This window comes from Urocitellus parryii, chromosome 3 (genome assembly GCF_045843805.1).
Source record: "Urocitellus parryii isolate mUroPar1 chromosome 3, mUroPar1.hap1, whole genome shotgun sequence".
Classification (NCBI taxonomy): Eukaryota; Metazoa; Chordata; class Mammalia; order Rodentia; family Sciuridae; genus Urocitellus; species Urocitellus parryii.
The window spans coordinates 49,137,121-49,156,177 of record NC_135533.1 but is presented as its reverse complement, the minus strand read 5'-3'; the positions used below and the strand labels follow the sequence as shown (position 1 = coordinate 49,156,177).

The window sequence follows — 19,057 nt, the reverse complement described above, 5'->3', positions numbered from 1 at the left end:
TGGGAAAGACTTCTTGAATTACTTTGTTACTATTGAGGATTAAATAAAACAGGAGAACACAAATAGCATTTCATCCTCTAATAAAACAGCTGTAACTATCATTCTAAAAACATAGTCTTCGAAAAGCAAGTTATGTGGAGGAAAAATTAACATTTAGCCTTAAAAAGTCTATTGTTATTGCACACGTTAATAAATGAATAACCACCTCCAATTTTCATCAATGGGACTCTATATATTTTATTTCTCATTTCCTATAAAATATAGGAAAATAATGTATAGATATAGATTCAATTTAAAATAGGTTCTGACAAAGTTACAAAATATTCTGAAGAAGTTACAAAATTCCATTCTGTATTAAAATGTATTTTGAATCTAAAGCAAATAGTTTCCATATATTCCAAATAATGCTAAACTTTAAAAGAAGGCAGACTCTTAGTCAGATTTTCATTATTTAAAGCTAGTCATTATAAAAGTTCTAAAATTGTGCCTTCATGTTTGTTAGTTTTCAGATATTCTTTTTTTCTTCACGTGTGTTTTGTGTGCTGCTAGAATTATACATGTATCAACCTGAACATAAACAAAACTTCTCACTGATTTTCTCAAATTTTCTCACATATTCTCAAGAATTTTGTGAACTCAATAACTTTCCTAAGTTTTTGTTTTTTAGTGTGTGAATGGGAATCAAAGAGTGGCATCTCTTTTGAGTGATGCAAACCCTCTGGTTTTTCCCTGGTTCCATTTCAATTTCTCTCCTTTTTGTCTTTACTCACATCTCTACAGAGAAACCTAAAGAACAAACATGATTTAGGCAACATGTTTTTTCCCCACACATAGGCATCTCATGGGGATGGGAACTGAGTTTTTACTACAGGCAAGCTTCTCCAAGAATCTTTTTCTGAATTAACACTCAAATGAATTATCATTCAAAAGAATTTTCCTATTAGAGTTCTTTTTTAAAAAAATCTCAGTGTATATCTTCGGTGTAATTTAATATCTGTTGAGACATTCTTTCCCAAAGCTGTGCCTTTTGTACAGTGAACCACCAAGTGCCACATGACATGGTCCAAACCAGAAAGATCCATTCCTCTCCTCTGTAATGCAAGCTTTTTTCGTTTTGCATAGACCACAGGCCACACATTTGGATGCCCAGATGTGCTAACTTGACTTTTGGGATTCCTTCCTTCCCTCCTTCCTTCCTTCCTTCCTTCCTTCCTTCCTTCCTTCCTTCCTTCCTTCCTTCCTTCTTTCTTTCTCTCTTTCTTTCTCTCTTTCTTTCTTTTTTTTTTTAAATCTATTTCCAGCCATTGACTTTTCCCTTGGAAAATGGCTTATTTCTTTGGATGCCTCTTAGGCATTTTCATTTGCTTTCATCCACTCCAAATCGGTAAGCCTCCACAGAAAGTGAGGCGAGAGCTCAGAAGACAGTGGGTGCACTTGATGCAAAATAATTCTCTGAGGCTGAGAGAAAAATGAAACAGGGAGATCTTCAGCTCCAATGAGTATTGAAAATAGACTTCCTGTTTGAATATTCTAATTTGAAACGCTCTAATTTAAAGAGTCACTTATCTATATTAACAAAGGTAAATTTTGAATTTTGACTAACATTGTGACTATTGTCGTAATGAAACATCTTTCTTATTTACCTGTAATTCACAAAATATGGTGTTTGAACCATGAGTAGGCCATATGGATTCTCTATTATTCATTGCTTTTTAAGCCAGCTATTATACGTTTTTTGGCATAATAAGCAGTTTTTCTACTTTTAATAGTATCCATAGCCTCACTGGTATCTATTAAAAAATCAGTGTCTTCCTTCCTAACAATTCTGATAATTTTCAGGCATTGGTACATCGGAGATGATGAAATGTGTTGTCCACAGGACCTGTGGATCACTGGGCAAATTGATTAACATATCATTAGGCATGATGTCTCAGTCAACCATTCATTTATCAATTACTTGCTGACCACTAAATGAACAAAAGAGCCCATGGAGCTTACATTCTAGTGTAAAACATAATTAAATATGTCATTTGTCATTTTTACAGTGTGTTAGAAGGTCGTTAGTGCTCTAGGGGAAAAAAAGAAAATGGCAGCAAATGTCTGGAGGTGTGTGTGTGTGTGTGTGTGTGTGCGCACACACTTTTAAATATAGTGCTCGGTTTGTTTGTTTTTTTTTTTTTTGAGAAGGTTATTTTGATAAAATTCTTGGAGTTGGAGGAATTAGTCAGAAAAGAGTGTTCTATTACTCTGTTGTGGACTACTTATGAATAGCAAGGAATCCAGAGTAATCTGGAATAAACAGACAAGAAGAGGCAAAGTTAGAAGGATAGCAGAGGGATTAGGGCATATATTGTCTTTTAGGCTACTTAGAAGACTTTGACTCTCAGAGCATTGTGGAGCTCTTGCAGTGTTTTGAGCAGAGGAGCAAATGATGCAACACAATGTCTTGACTGCGAATGCACCATTGGTTGTGTGTAGACAGGAGGTGGAGAATAAAAATCAAGGAATCTTCTAGAATGGTATTGCAGAAATCCAGTCCAGAGAATATGGTGAGTTTGATCACAGTAGTGGTAGAAGTGATATGCAGTGCTATAATTCTATACACATTTTTAGAAGATAGATTATGGAAAGTTCTAAGTGTTATTCACTATGGCCCTATTGCTAACAAATAACAAAAATTAACAAATAAAAACTAATAAATACTGGTAAAATTCAAAAGGGTCACATGAAACCCAAGAGCAGAATATTTAGCTCCTTACTAAGAACTATGTCAAAGATATTAAGAACTCGGTAAACTACTCTGCCTTTTTCTTTGGGGCTTCATGGTGTTTGATTTTGTTTCTTTGTGTACTACTGATTATGTACCACCTTTCTTTACACTTTACTTTTCTCTGACTTTTCTTGCTTTGTTGGACATTGACTACCCTAGCCTTCTGTTTATCCTTGAAATTCTAGTTTCAAGCTCTGTTGACTTTATACAAATACAAATCCCATCTTCTTTAGGGAAAGAATTTAACTGGCTCAGCACAGGCAATAGATAGGCTGCCTCATGAGTAGAATGATCAAGTGATCGCTCTGGTCATCCTGGAATAGGATGAAATATATTACATTAACATGGTAGCATAGTGAAACTACTTTGTTGGGGGAGGACAGATCTTAGAGAAGCGGAGGGTGATATGTATAAAAATCCAAAATGTATACTGGTTATCAGATAATCTATTTTCTTTTTTTGTACCAGGGATTGAACCCAGGGGTACTTAACCATTGAGCCACATCCCCAGACCATTTTTATATTTTATTAGAGACAGGGTCTGTCTCTGAGTTGCTTAGAGCCTTGCTAAGTTGCTGAGGTTTGACTTTGAACTTGTGATCCTCCTGCATCAGCCTCCAAACTCGCTGGGATTTCAGGCATGCACTACTTCACATGGCTGATTATCAGATAATCTTAGAAGTAAAATGTATTTAACTATACAATGTGTAGTCTTCAAAAAATTTTTTAGCTTATATATCTTTAGTTATGTGATGAATAGTAAAATTTTTAAAGAAGAAAGCAATTAGTCACTCAAATCCTGCACTTGATAACAGGTTAATATTTTATAGACATTATTTTTTATATTTTTGTATGAATAAAAAGAATTAAAATTAAGCTACTAGACTACATGAATAAAATTCATTTTAAAGAAAGGAATGATAATATAAATGATACTTACAGAGTATTAACCTAAATTTTGCTTGAACTAAAAAAAAAACTGAAGTAAAACTGAAGGGATTGTTACATTTCAGATAATCAGATAATGCATCCCCCACCCCACCCCCTTTCAAAATCCAGATACATACATTCTTATAAGAATGCCTTGAGCAGAGAGAAAGGGAAATGGAAGAAAAAAATATCTAGTCTTGCTACAATGCTGAGATAAGCCTTGACCTTTCACAGGTTCTCAGGGAAATAGCTGAGTCTGAGTCCTGAATGCATTCAGTGTGGGTTTTAGTGACAGGTCATAAAATTTACTGACTTGCCTTTAAGGTTTTCTTTGTACTTTGAAGGAGACAGATATATGACTAGAAAAATTAGATTATATGCCTTAGATTACAAGAGATCCCCAATCATTTTTTTTCAGAAGCATTACAGTAATTATAACATTTATATGGAGTCTTGAATTCTTAGAAAGTTGGTTGATTGCCTAGAAAAATATATCATCTGAGCAGCCAACATTTAGAAAACATGGTGCCCTGCAAAAAAAGGAACATAGATGTGTATCCCTATGGTGAACTGTGACATCAAACTCACATGTGACATGAAACTACCTGTAGAATCATCAAATAAACTCGCCTTTATGGAAATTTCTAAAAGGTGAGACTAGAAATGTCCTTTTGGCTTAGCAACAAAGAAGTCTTCAGTGTTTTTGTCAAGGTAAGTTTCAGTCAATGGGGTGAGGATGGGAGTGGGAGAGAAGAGTGTAAGTTAGAGGTGAGGAAAGAAAAACATTTTCCTGAGCATTGTTCATTCAAAGATTCGGCACCTATGATGCATCAGAAATTGCATAAGACCCACAGATATAATAGTAAACAATTCTTCCTGTTCTTGATAAGCTTGGGATACTAAACTAAAGTGTTAAAATGCAGCTAGGAAAGAATGAGTAAGGAGGGAAATTTGAAAACATGTTGAGAGTATACTATTGTTGACAGAAGTGAGATGAAAGTGGTTGGAATACAAAGCTCAGGAGTAGGGATTCATTTAGGAAGGAGAAACAAGGATATGATCTGAGCCTATGGTTTTCCTCCAGTGGCAGCTCCTGAGCTGTCAGTTATTCCCCCTGGCTTAAGTATGTTATGTGAATCCAGATATGGGGAGGGAAAAGGGAAGATGGGCTTGTTTTGAATGTTTCCTGTTGAAAAACTAGGTACTAGATAACCAGTGTGCTATTTCTTCCTGCAAATATGCACCCAAAGCTGACATTTTAGTCCAAATCAGTCTTGAAAATATTTATGTAGTTCTTTATTACGTTATGGTTTCACGTAAATCAAATGATTGAGAAAACATTGGAAATTAGAGGATAATTCACATTTCACATTTTGTCTTATTACACCACAAAATCATTGCATTGTAAACCAATGGCAAGTTTAAATCAAATTTGCCTGAAAATTGCATAACTCATTATGTCAATGACTGAAACCTGCTATAAAAATTATCAAAGAACACTGTTATGCTCGAAAATATTTCTCTGTAAAAATTGCATTCAGGAGCATATGTGTTCGGGTAAGAAATTTTAAAAGTTCAGCTCCCATGAGCTTATGATTCACCAAATAAAACGTCCACTCTGGCCCTGGTTTGGATAGCTTCTTATTGGCTACAGAATTTAGGAATCCTGCAGCCCACAGGATCCGCTCACCAGCTTTCTCGGGCGGAGAAGGCGGGAAATTGACAAGAGGTGGAGCAAGGAGGAGCGGCGAGAATTTGGGTGGGCGTGAACAAACTGGGCGGGGCTTGTAGGCCCTCCCCCGCCCTGTTCCTTTACATATTTCAGAAAACCTCTAGGGCGCCTTAGGCCTGGGAACGCGCGCAGCTGGTCCTCCACCAGTGCTGGTTAGCCCTCTAGTGACCCCGTACGCATGCGCGAAGGCGGAGACGCCGGCGTGCGCGTGACGTCACGGACGCGCCGGTCTCTAAACTCTTCCTAGTTTTCTTTCTAGCTTGTGAGTGAGTGACTTTTTAAGTGGTTTTGGAGTTTGCTGCGTCTGTGAGAGGTAGGTTGAACCTTGGATCAGCGTTCTTTAGAGATTGATTTCATTTAGATCCACATTGATGTAGTAATTTCTCGGAAACTCTCCATATGTGTGTTTATGGTGAACCTGCTGTGCGCTGCATCTTGGCTGGTGTTTTGGGAGAAAGCAGCGTACAAGTCCTTGATCTAACAGAAATGAAGTGGCTTGGACAAAGTTGGCGCGTACATGTTAAAGTTAAGCGTCCATACTAGTCAGTGTTTTAGGTCAACATTTGAGAAGTAGGATTTAACTGCCAGTCCGCAAGTTAACAATAGTTTATCTTTTCTTTGGATTATATAGGGGATGGAGGGTGGAGCAACAATAGATGCTTTGTTGCAGTTTGCCTACACAATATTACATTTGTCAGGAGTATTGAAAAACAAAACCCAAACTTTCAGCACCTCCTCCCCAATTGCTTTTACAGTTATACATTGGTGAAGTTTGTTAGTGAACTTCTGACACTTCTTAAAGCTAGCTTTTAGAGGTATTTTAAATGCAAACGCTAAATGGAAAAAAGAAATTGTCTCCATTCCTTAGAATGTTCTATATTGGTAATTATAATAAGGTTATAAAGTAATCCATCATTCTGCCACTCTTTCAACCCCAACAGCAATAAGTATCTTATTAAAAAAAATGAAAAGCCAAACAAGTCAAAGAGACTTATTTTTTTGAGTATGTTTTGGATAAAACACTGGTCTTTGTGTCTTTAGCAGCAAGCTGTCAACTTCCCTAGATGAATTTGCTTTGGATGTCATTGTGAAGCAGAATTGATATGCCACTTGAATTAATGAAGCAAGTCAGTGGGGTGCCTGAAGTTCAGCAGCTGAGTAAATTACACAAGGTAGATTTCAGATCTCTACAGCCAGGTTGTGATTATAGCAAGAAATATATTCAGGTAAGACGTTTCTTAACTCACAATTTTTTTTCTTTCTAAAGGGAATGAGAATTTTATGTTCATTTTCTTTATGAGTACTGTCTTAAGAATGGCTTTTATCTTTGTCTAAACAGTTGAGACTGAATAGTTCAACAAGTTCTGTATAATTATCCATAGCAAACATTTAGAATTTTGTAATATATTGGAGTGGGTTTCTGAGATACAAAGATGAGTAAATATTGTGGGGAACTAAAGGTGATTGTATTTTTGAGGGTTTTGATAGGATTGCTCAATCTCTAATTCTTATTACTAAGTGTGGTAGTCATATGATGTGAACATGAAAGAGTTTTTGGTTTACATACGTTAGCAGGAAAGTTGAACTGGAATTTACAGGATGATAGATTCTCTCTCTCTTTTTTTTCTTTTGGGGAAAAGCTGTAATCATGTGCATGTTAAGGAATTCGGATGTTACCATAAAAGTATGAAGGCTCTCAGCAGGTGTTAAGCAGGAAAAATACATGATTCACTTTGCATTCAAATTATTCTACTTCCTGTGTGAAGAATATATTGTATTTAAAAAAATCAGAGGAAGGATATTTAGTAAGTGTCAGTTACAGTAATCTAGGTGATATTTGATAGTAATCTGAGTGTTAGTGGGGATATGGTAAGGAGATAAATGTGGAAAAAACAGCAATAAAATAATAACAAAAGTTAATACTTATTGAGCTCCTTTTGTAGGTGCGTTATGTATATTAATTCATTTAATCATCACTAAGACCAATGATATAGGCATAGGCACTATTAATCCTCATCTGTGTAGATGAAGATACTATATAATTAGTTTTACTGACTAGAACAAGCTTCAAAGACTCTTACACCTGCATAAGCCCTTCTACCATGCTGTCAGAGGCCTTACAAATTTTACACATTGATATAGATTTTTTAAATTTGCCAAAATAAGTTGTTTTATCAGATGTTTAAGGCTACAATTTCTTTTCCTCTCCTCCATCATATTTTTTCTTATACTAAATGTCATTGGAACAACTAAGATTTTTTTTTTTTTTGACTCTAGCTATGGAGAAGTTGTCTTATAAAATATATTTAGTTTGGGTTTCGGGAGATGTATTTATGTGGTGTGTAGTCACTTTCATGGATAGTCTGATATTGCAGGCTGGGAGTGAACCTGTTGTAGGGACAAACGAGGCAAGGCACCAAAGATAGCAGGAAACAGTTTTATTTGGCTGCAGCCAGGTTCAGAGGGCACAGCTTTTGCTATATTCAATTAATCCCCTGAACCCTGAGTTCAGGGAGTTTCAGAATTTTATACCCAGCATGTAAGGGGAGGGGCTCAGAAGCTCACAATCTGCAGAAGTTCACTTAAAAGCAGCTTTTTCTTTCACTGTCCTGGGCAAGTTAACTCTTCAAGGACAACACTTGAGAAGGGGAGAGCTTCTTTTCCCCTTTCTTGTCTCCCCTTGCCAGCTGTTACCATGGCCCATTTGTAACTTATCTTAAAAATGTAGACATCTCTGTGAAACCCCAGCTCAAGGCCAGAGGCCTTGTTTGCACATTTCTTCAAAGTACTATACTGGATATGTTTGTGAAAAACTAGTAAGGGGGTGTCCGGCACCTGGAGTGCTGGTATCTTCTCTGCCAGTGGCCAAGTAAACAGGGCGACACGAAAATAGGAAGTTTATCTACATTGGACTTTTTCTCAGAGACTCTTTTGCTGACAGTCCTAAAATCAGCCATGGTGGATAAAAGGGGTGCCACTTCAAACACAGGGTCTTGCATATGCCAGGCAAGTACTTTACCTCTGAGCTCCATCCACAGTCCTTTTGAAATTTTATTTTGGAACAGTGTCTCACCAAATTACCCAAGCTGGCCTACAACTTTCAATCCTCCTGCTTCAGCCTCCCTCTGTGTGCCACCACACCTGAGGATAGACCCCTTACCTTTTTGCAAGGTTGTCCAGTGAGCCAGAGTATTATGGGAAATCACTCTTAACAAATTGCTGGTACTAAGAAAAAAAAAAAAAAAAGGAAGAAGAAGAAGAAGGAAGCAGACCTGAAATTGTATAAGGCTGTGAATATGTTCTGTCCCACTGAACCATGATACTTATGTACAGTTAGTGAAGGAGAAAATAAATACTTAATCACGTAGATCCTGAGGCTAGTCTGAGGAGAGATGTTATGAATCTTACAATTTACATATGAATGAAACTTAATAGGAGTTTTCTCAAACTTGATAACAGTTTTCTGTTCTTTAAATAGTCTATACTCTGTAGAAACCATATTTTAAAATTAACATGAAAAAATTATTAGAGTATATACCAAAAAACAAAAAGTAAAGATATGTCACACAGTGTTAATTATAAATTAGGTTATTTTCCTGGAATTTTAAAATATTTGTATCACTTTTCTGCTTTATAGCTTATAATTTATTGTTCCTTTTTATTTTAAATGAATTTTGATGTGACAAAATGGATTGAGGAAAGATGGTAGTTAAAGAGGATATCAGATTGAAGAAAGCATTGATAATGTTAGACTGGGGATGTATCTGAATATGTTGTTGATTTGTAATTATATTCTTCAAGATTATCAGATTTTTGAAAACTTTATTAAGACTTCTTTGTGGGCCTGCATATGGTCTCTAGAAAAATCTATTCTTTGTTGTCAAGTGTAGTATTCTATGAATATCAGTTGTATAAAATTATGTGGTGGGTGTATTTGAGTCTTTCATACTCAAAGTGGCTTAATTTCTGCTTGTTCTGTAAATTACTGGGAGATGGTTGTTAAATTCAACTATGATTATGGATTTGTCTGATTAGTTATGTGAGTATTCATATATTTTAAAACTTATTAAGTGCATAAATATTTAGCATTGTTGTGTCTTCATGATGGTTTGATCCTTTTATCATTATGAGATGTCCCTGTTTGATCTTTGCTTGCTCATTTTCTTTGATCTGTTTTGTCTGATGGTGACAAAGCCTTGCTAGCATTTTTATTTTTATGTTTTGTATTTTATTTTTGTAGTACTGGGGATTGAACCCAAGAGAATTTTACTTTTGAGCTACATCTTTAGGGTTGTTTTTTACTATTATTATTATTATTATTATTATTTTACTTTGAGACAGTGTTTAGATATGTTGCCCAGGTTGCCCTGAACTAGTGATCCTCATGCCTCAGCTTCCCAAATCACTGGTATTACAGGCATGTACCACCACACCTGGCCAAGCCTTGCCAATGTTTTTATCTTTACTTTTTGGATGCTATGTATTTTTTTTGTTTGTTTTCAGTTTTAATATTTTAACTAGATTATATTTTTTAATCTAGTATGACAATCTCACCATCTTATTGTGCTTTCCTCCTAGATTGGCCTGCTGTACTTTAGTAGATTCAGCTGGTGAGGAGATAGAACATCTAGATGGATTTACATAGTAGTTTATTACTTAGGTCACAGCAGGTGACACAACTTCACATTTTCATTGGTTCCCCTTCCCATTCCAAGTCCCATGGTGCATATTTGTATAGTTCGCACAGAGGTTCCTTCATATCTCAGGAACACTGAGTTCTGAATACTCCCAAGTCATAACAAAATATCCCAGATTGTGGATTTAAATATTTATTTTCTCATAATTTCTGTAGGCTAAAAGGTCAAGATGAAAGTGTCCAATTCCCAGATAAGCTTAGGAAACCCTTGAATTTTAACAGGGTGTTTTAGTTTGTTAGGGCTCTCATAACAAAAAACTACAGACTGGGGTGCTTAGACATTTATCTTTTCATAATTTCTATAGGAGAGAAGATCAAGATTAAGGTGTCTGCAGGTTTGGTTTCTTCTCGTGCTTCTTTCCTTTGCTTATAGGTGTTTATCTTCTTACTGTATCTTTTTTCTTCTATGCACGTGTGAGCTCCTGGTGTCTCTTTGTGTATCCTATTCTCTTACATGGTCATTGATCACATCGGATCAGGGCCCACCCTAATGGCTTCTTTTTAACTTAATTACCTCCTTAAAAATCTCTAAATATAGTTACATTGTGGAGTACTAAGGGTTAGTGCTTAGACAGATAAATTTTAGGATAACATGATTCAGTCCACAACATGGGGTATTACATTTTTATGTCTGTCTTCATTTTTATTCTGAAAGCAACAGATTTCTAGAGTAGAGAGAGATTAATATTATTCTTGTACACCCTTTACCTCAGCTTATCTCAGCAATAATATTGTCCCTATTCAGGGTGATGTAATGAGCACCTGATGTCTTCCTACATATGTAAAGGAGATTTCTTGTACTGTAAGAAAGGATCCCATAGATCTTATATAGAGTTTATGTAAGACAGCTATTCAACTTCACTCTTCTGTGGTAGAGAAATAGCATCTTCTTAATGTAAATATATCATTTGGAAGGAATATAAAGGAGTGGCCCTGGGTTTTATCTCCTGTTAAATGATGAACATATAACTTGGATGCAAGTCGGCTCTGAAGTCTCTTACTGGTCAGTTATCCTTTAACTTCCAAGCTTTTTTTCTTTAACTCAGGTTCCATTTATGTTTGCTCACTTCAGCTAAGGCAGTGTGAGATTTCCTACCACCCTCCTTATGGAGTAACTCCCATTGTAGGTAAAGCTTTCAAGATAATATATAACTCAGGGCTATTGTATCAACCAAAGGAATTATATTAAATACTTAAATGTTTATAGACTACTCCTGGGTGCACATCACACTGTTTGTATGGTTTTCTGTCTTTCACACAAGAAACACAATCTCAAGGGCACATTTTTCATCTCTGGAAACAAAATTACAATTGTTGGGAGTCCTTCCTAAAAGGACATAGATCAGTGTGAGTTAATAGGGTCCCTTATGAGGTCTGCCACTGGTAAGGCCTCTGGCCCTCAGTTCAGTCCCAGTAATTCAATTTAGATCTAGTTTCCAGAGACACTGCTTGAGGGCGGTCATTTAAATCTGTCCTGCCTGACCAGTTCATTTGTCCTAAATGTATAGAACTTTTGGAGCTATTCTCCATTGAAAGTGCAGGGGGTTGGCCATGCCAACCTCATTGTGAGAGCCCTGGGGTGGTGGATGATAATAGGCTCTATAGTTATTTTACTTGCAAATTTCCCAGCAGTTTGTGAAAGTAGCACTAGTTCATTCTCTTTTGGGTTGTGGGAAAGCTCTTTGAGTAGTTCTGCCATAGGTCATTAATCTCCCCTTCCTTATACCTCTAGAGTCTTCGTATTCCCTTCCCAAGTCTAGCTAGTCCTAAGTGTTCATACCCCTTCCCTGGTTCCAGGGATCTCTCTTCAGGGTGCCAACTTTATGAAACCAGCTTGTCTCATTCCAGTAACTGAAACTCATATTTTCTCTGATCATTCTCTTCTCTCACCCAGACCTTTCTTCTAGTTGGACCACATGTAAGAGGAACAAAGCCATTTGCTTTGATTAATCTCATGTAATTTTATTGTGATTCTCTTGGTTGCTTTGTGTCTAAGACAGTGTTACTTCTTGCCTGTTTGTATGCCTCAAATATATTGTTGAAAGCCATGCACCTTATATAGGACTATGGAAATTGAAGCAGATAGTTTTATTTCTGAAACTGTATGTGGTGCATTAAACTAATCTAGTCAATAAGAGGGATAAGTTTGTGATTTGTTGTTAGTATGGTTATTTCAGTGTGCTGTGGGCTGCAGATTACTTTGTATGTAGGAAGAAGGCGGAATGGCCAGAGGGTTTTGCTCACTGTCTTCTTCATCTTTAGTTTTAGGTTTTGCCTTGCTCTGTTCCACAGATAAGGTCTCTCTCCATGCAGTAGTACTTGTCTCCTAGTTGTAGACAATGTTACCTTTTACTAGATATGTATTGGTCTTTGATGGGTGGATGCTTTCTGTTCTGATTAAGCCTATCTTGGCAGGCAGTGAAGAGTTCCTGGGTCTTGTGAGTGGGTCCTTCTCCATGATCTTGCCATGCCCCTAGATGCAGGTCTGGCCCTTGTATGGGTATTACTGTTCCTGACCATCTGTTTCAGGAGTAGAAGTTTCTTGTTTCTTTTTTTTTTTTTTTCCCTCAGTAACTCCCTTCTATCTACAGTGAGTTTTTACCAAAGTTATTCCAGGTTTATTGCCCTTTTCCCACCATTATCATGCTTTTCTTTTGAAAAAAAGATTGATGAGAAAGATCCAAGCAGGGGTTCTCCAGTTCTTGCAGTAACTCCTGTCACCCTTGCCCCACCTTTTGCTGTGAATCTTGTCAGTTCTGTGGAAAGAAACTTATAAGTGGATGTGAATTCCCTTGTTTTTGCAGCTCCCAGGAGCTCTGTTTGTGCTCACTAGACTTTCTTGGTTTTTAACAGTTCATTAAAAAGGTCAGATGATTTTTTTCTAACAGATAATCTGGCAGCATCTGCCATATAAGCAAGTTTATAACACTTGCCAGATAAGAAAGTGTTGTTTGCCATCTCTCACTGAAAGAGCACTTTCTGTTTAGATTTCCTTAGTTGTTTGACATGTGACCTCAGCTCTTTAATGGGTCAAGAAAAAGTTTTGAAATTTGCAAATTGTTTATTTTTTGTTGTCAGTCTCTAGCTTTCTACCTCCAAAGCAGAACTATTTATCTTTACTTTTGAATCATTATGTATTCTTTTTTTTAAAAAAAAATTTTAGATGTTGATGGACATTTATTTTATTCATTTATTTATATGTGGTGCTGAGGATTGAACCCAGTGCTCACAAATGCTAGACAAGTGCTCTACCACTGAGCCACAACTCCAGCCCCTTATTATGTATTCTTAATAGCTATGTTCTTATTTATTTAAGAATACGGTTTTCCAAATAAAATTGACTTATAACTAATATTGATTTCTGTCTCATCAATAAACTTGATTTCTTTTTATTGTTGACTGTATAAATGTCTGGAATATTATTAGGGTGGGAGGTGTGTGTTTTAGGATCTTTTAAAAAAACTATTCAATAAGTAAAATAGATACCTTTATGGAAGTTTTCTAAGAGCCTCGTAATATATTCAAAATATCCTTAACTTTTAAAGCCATACGAAAGTAATAAACCATTCAGATTTAAGCACTTCATTTTATCTGAGAGACTCTGATTAATAACTTTGTGAATCAGACAGACTGGTTAGTTACAGAGTAGAACAAAGGCTAACCTGTATTTGTGTCTTAGTATATTGGTTTATCCCCACTATTTTTTTGAGAGAGAGAGAAGAGAGAGAACTTTAATATTTATTTTTTAAGTTATCGGCGAACACAACATCTTTGTTTGTATGTGGGGCTGAGGATCGAACCTGGGCCGCACGCATGCCAGGCGAGCATGCTACTGCTTGAGTCAATCCCCAGCCCTCCACTATTTTTTTATGAGATAATTTTTCACTACCAAGTTTTTCTTGTTTAGATTTTCATTCCTTTCTAGAGCAAACCTTATTGTTCAAATTTTATTTATTTTTGTTAGAGAACAATATGGGTTAAAACCAAGTTGGGTAAAGTTGATATATTTCTTTACCTGTATCTTAACTAATAAGATTGTTTAAAAAATTAAATTAGTAACTAAGTATTTTTACACCCTCAAATTTTTCCTTAGAAAAATTTATTCAGCAGTATTCATTGTCTTAGAAAAATTTTTTGAACCCAATATATTGACTTCTTGAAAGGATCAACCTCAATAAAAATTATAGAGATTCTCTAAAGATTAATTAAGCTTTTTTGGGAATAGAATAGCAATACAGGAAAATTTGTATCCATAGTCAACTATGAATATGTTCTAGGAACTTCAGGCACAAGGAGAAGTTTTTAAACAAAACGTGAGGAAAATTATATATTTTGAGACAATAATCTTCAGCCACAGAGATTAATAACAAGGTCTATATCAGTTTGTACAGACAAATGCTGTGCAGATATCCTCAAAGAAATATTTTTGTATAAGTTTGCAGTAGCATTTGCACAAAGTTTTGGTTCTAGCAGAGTTGTGACTTCACAACTGTCAGAAGTCATACATAGGAATTCTTGTCAGAAACCTCCAGTGGCTTTATTTATTTATTTAACTAGTTAGGGTTGATATAAAGCAGTTGTATTTTGGTTTTGAGATCATTCACAAAAGATAAAATTCTAATGCTTTTTAAAAAATTCTAATTTTTACTAATATCTTGGTATTACATAAAATTCTCTCTTTGTTAACTAATTTTTTTTTCTCCCATTTCAGGGAAAACTTTCACTTATCTCTTCTTTAACTTACGGTGGAAATGGAAGAGCTATTTTGAAGATTGGACTTCAAGGTATATAGTAAGCAAGCTGACTAAATTTATGTTTAACTTTTTTCCTGTAATCTTTAAATATGTACCTTTGTGTACTACATGCATACATAACCCAAATGATTTTAGCAGGTGATATAGTCGCATTAATGCAGAAATCTGTGCAATGAAGTTAGTTTTTCCTTTACTAAACTTTTTCAACATCTCTTTCCTTCTTCTTCTCATTCCTTTACTTAAAATATAATAACCTTTACTCTCATATCTAGACTATTGCAATGATTGATCTCCCTGTTTTTAGTTTTATTAATAATGACCTAAGCATTGTAACTAAACTTTCTTAAAAATTTGCCCTCAACATGTTACTTCTTATATAGGTGCCCTTATGTAGGCAGAAATCCTTCTGCTTAGTAACTCTCAAAGAATCTTAGTAAGCTAGGAAGAGCACCTTGTAGCATTGAAAACTATAAAGTAGAACAAATTTAAATTCTGTAATTTGGTTAGAAGAATGATCTGGATCAGTAAATGGGAAACAGACCGAGAACTTCAACATTCTACAACTCTTAAAAACCATCGAAATATCAGACATTGATAAAGGTTCTGTGGATACAGCAATGACTGAAACTCAACCCATGTCTTCATAGAATTTACAGAATAGGAGAGTGAATGAAATGTACTAAATAATTATAAAAAGTAATATCAGATACAAATGTGATCTTGAGAAAGAGCAAATTAAATTGGTAGATCGTAAAAATATTCTAAATTTTCTCAGGAAATCTATAATGTCTACATTTTTCAAGTAACAGATATTGACAGAAAATTGATTTATCAGGAAATGGTATTATTATTTTTTTATTTTTTGGTATTTCCAGTGGCTAGAGCTTTGCATGCAGCAGAAACTTGGTAAAATACTTTTAAATGAACTTTAAATATTGAACAAAGCCATAGATGAAGTAAATAGAAAAATTTTGGACTTCATGTATGAGATCAAGTAGAGAAGTTATCCATTCATTGACCAAAAAAAGATGTTCAGATGAGTATAATATAACATGATAGAAGCATTCATAATTTGAATACATCAAAGTACATTTATTCAAGACACTGGATTCTTTTTTAGCACGTATATATAGCATATATGTATAGAAAAATGAACAAATCATGCATAATGATGTTTTTATGAGGAGAATATACATTTGTAATTAGCATCTAAATCCATAAAAGACCATCCTTAATACTGTCTTCCAGAGTCACTATCTTCCCAAGGAGAATTAATCTCATTATGCCATATATTAATTTGCTTGTTTTTGAAATTTATATAAGTTGAATTTTATGGCAGTATCTCTATTATGTGTGGCTTTTTAATCTGAACATTTTGTTATGAGATTTGACCAATATTGATATTGTAGTTCATTGCTTTTTTATTGTTCTCCAGTATGCTGTTTTCTGAGTGTATTAAGAGTTTATCTGGGGGCTGGGGATGTGGCTCAGCGGTAGCGCGCTCGCCTGGCATGCGTGCGGCCCGGGTTCGATCCTCCAGCACCACATACAAACAAAGATTGTGTCTGCCAATAACTAATAAATAAATAAATATTTAAAAAAAAGAGTTTATCTGTTCTGTTGATAGGCAGTTGGTTAGTTTTGTGGGTTTGGGCTATACTGTATATACCTGTTCACGTTTTGGTAAATACAAAGTATTTCTCTTGATCATATTTACATAGTAGTGGACTTAGGTCTTTAGTAGGTATTGCCAGATTGTTTCCAAAGGATTTATTCTGTTTTATGTTTCTATCAATAGGATTTCAGTTTCTACCAGTAGGATATCAGACTTTGAGATTACACATTGTCATCAATATTTTATCTATTCTATTTTATTAATTTATGTTTTTTTCAGTAGGTATAGTCTAATTAAATACCAGTTTATGGTGAAAACACTTAGACAACTAGGAATATAAAGAAATTCTCTTAATCTGATATAAAATATCTTCAGAAATCTTATAGCAAATGCTATTCTTAATGGGGAAATATTTGAACCTTTCCCCTGAGATCAGGAATGTAATAGGGGTGCTTATTTTTACCACTTTTTACAAAAGGTCCTTGTCATATAAAAAGACAAAAGAATTAAAATGAATACAGATCAGAAAAGAATTAATAGAATGTCATTACTGACAGATGGCATTAATAAATATATAAAATTTCTAAAGTTATCAGTGGAAAAATATAATATTTAATTATAAAATTTAATGAGGCTGCTGAATAAAAGATCAGTAAACAAAAATCAGTTTTATCTTTATTTATTAACAACAAGTAAATGGGATTTGATTGCTGTTGCACTGAATCTATAGATTCTTTGGAAATTTCACATGTTAATGATACCCATGTATCAGATTCATTAACTTTGTAAGGACTCACTATTTAGTTGTTTAATTTTTCTTAATAGTGTGTTATAAATTTTCAGTGGACAGATATTGCACATATTTTAATACATTCCAGAATTTTTTATGCATTTATTTTTAATAATTGTCCTTTATCAGACTTAAGGAAATCTTTTCAGTTCCTACTTTATTGAGAGTTTTTTCATGATTGGATGTTGGATTTTGCTAAATGCATTGTCTGCCTCTGTTAATGATCATAGTTTCTTCTATTTTTAGTTTGTTAATATGTATTTTACTTTGATTGATTTTCCCACATTAAATCAGTCTTGTATTTTGGTTTAAATCCTTTTTAGTTTTGATGTATTATCTTTTTTATGTATTATTGGGTTTGATTTGCAAATATGTTAAATGTTTTTGCATCTATATATTTGTGAAAGATTTTGATCTAAAACATTCTTTTCTTATAATAATTTTGACTGGTTTTAGTGTCACAGTAACACTGTTCTCATGACTTAGTGTTGCCTCCTCTTTGTTGGGAGAGTTTGGAGAATTGTTAATTCTTCCTTAATGTTTATACATTTCACTAGTAAAGCCAGCCAACTACCTTATTTTAATGGAAAATCTTTTAATACTTAATTTAGTGTCTTTTAATTTATATAAGGCTGTTCAGTTGTCCCTTTGTCTTGAGGAAACTTTGGTAGTTTGTGTTTGTAAAGGAAGTTATTCTGTTCATCTCAGTTGGCATGAAGTTGTTCATTTCTTGAATACTCCTTTAATGTTGATAGATTTGTAGTGATATCTCATTACTAATTTTTGGTTTGGTAATTTGAGGTTACTGTCTGTGTTCTTTTCCTGTTCGTTTTTTGGCTAGAGGTCTGTTTAATTGACCTTTACAAATAATTGGCTTTGTTTTATTGGTTTTCTGTATTTTCCAGTTCTTTGTAGCACCTTCTTCTATATTTATTGACTATTAACCCCATTCAGTATACTATCAATTTTCAGTATTTTTCATTTCTAAAAGGTTCACTTGATTCTTTTTTTATACCTTCCATTTTTCCCTATGTTCATGATTTTCTGTACTTTTGTGAACATGTTTTTAACTTCCTTAAACTCCTCTCTCCTAGTGCTGTTATTTCTATTGTTCATGGATCTTTTCTATTTTTTTTTTCTTTTTTTTTCACTGCTGGTAATAATGCAAAACCTCTAGCGTGCTAGCTACTATGCCACTGAGCTACTTAATGTCCCAGGCCATTTTTTTTTTATTTTCCTTTTTCCTGTTTTATGTCCTTGTTTTTCCTGTTTACATGACTGGCAGTTTGTTGCTGAATGCTGGATATTTAGAATTTTATATAATCAAATATTGGATTTGTTACCCTTTGAATATTGTTAGTGTTTGGGATATATTTTGTTGGATTCAACTTGATTAGCTTCATTAAATTAGGTCCAAAATAGCCTTTATTCTGGGACTTATTGGCCTTCTCATTAGGGAAATATCCTTCTGAGGAGTCCATTCTGTACTCTAAAAATGAGGAACTCTTTCTATTCTAGCCTATTGGTTGTTATAGGTCTTTGTGAATCTCAAGATTGTTCTGCATTCTCTGTTCAGTTGGCTAGTCTCTTTCCCAGAGGACTGAGTGCTCATACAGTTGGAGATGAGTGTATGGCCAAAGACCTGAGGACACCTAACGATATTCAAAGCATTCATTTTATGGCTCCCTTCCTTTCTGCACTCTGTCCTGAAAATTCTAACAACTGTGATGTCCTCAGACTTTTAACTCAGTGAAATTGCTTGACTTTAGA

General features: G+C 34.7%; 1 protein-coding gene across 3 annotated transcripts in view; it reads left to right on the top strand.

The window, feature by feature from the left end:
- Nucleotides 1-5,651: 5,651 nt before the first annotated feature.
- Pot1 (protection of telomeres 1) overlaps nt 5,652-19,057 on the top strand; it is a 95,634-nt gene continuing 82,228 nt past the window's right edge. The window contains exons 1-3 of one of the 3 annotated variants that reach the window (XM_026388731.2): nt 5,652-5,745; nt 6,477-6,658; nt 14,840-14,912. In XM_026388731.2, coding sequence (XP_026244516.1) covers nt 6,536-6,658; nt 14,840-14,912 — 196 coding nt within the window. In that variant the 5' untranslated portion in view covers nt 5,652-5,745; nt 6,477-6,535. Of the gene's footprint in view, nt 5,746-6,473; nt 6,659-14,834; nt 14,913-19,057 lie in introns of those variants that run through there. The other 2 variants (XM_026388730.2, XM_026388733.2) reach the window with 2 other exon arrangements.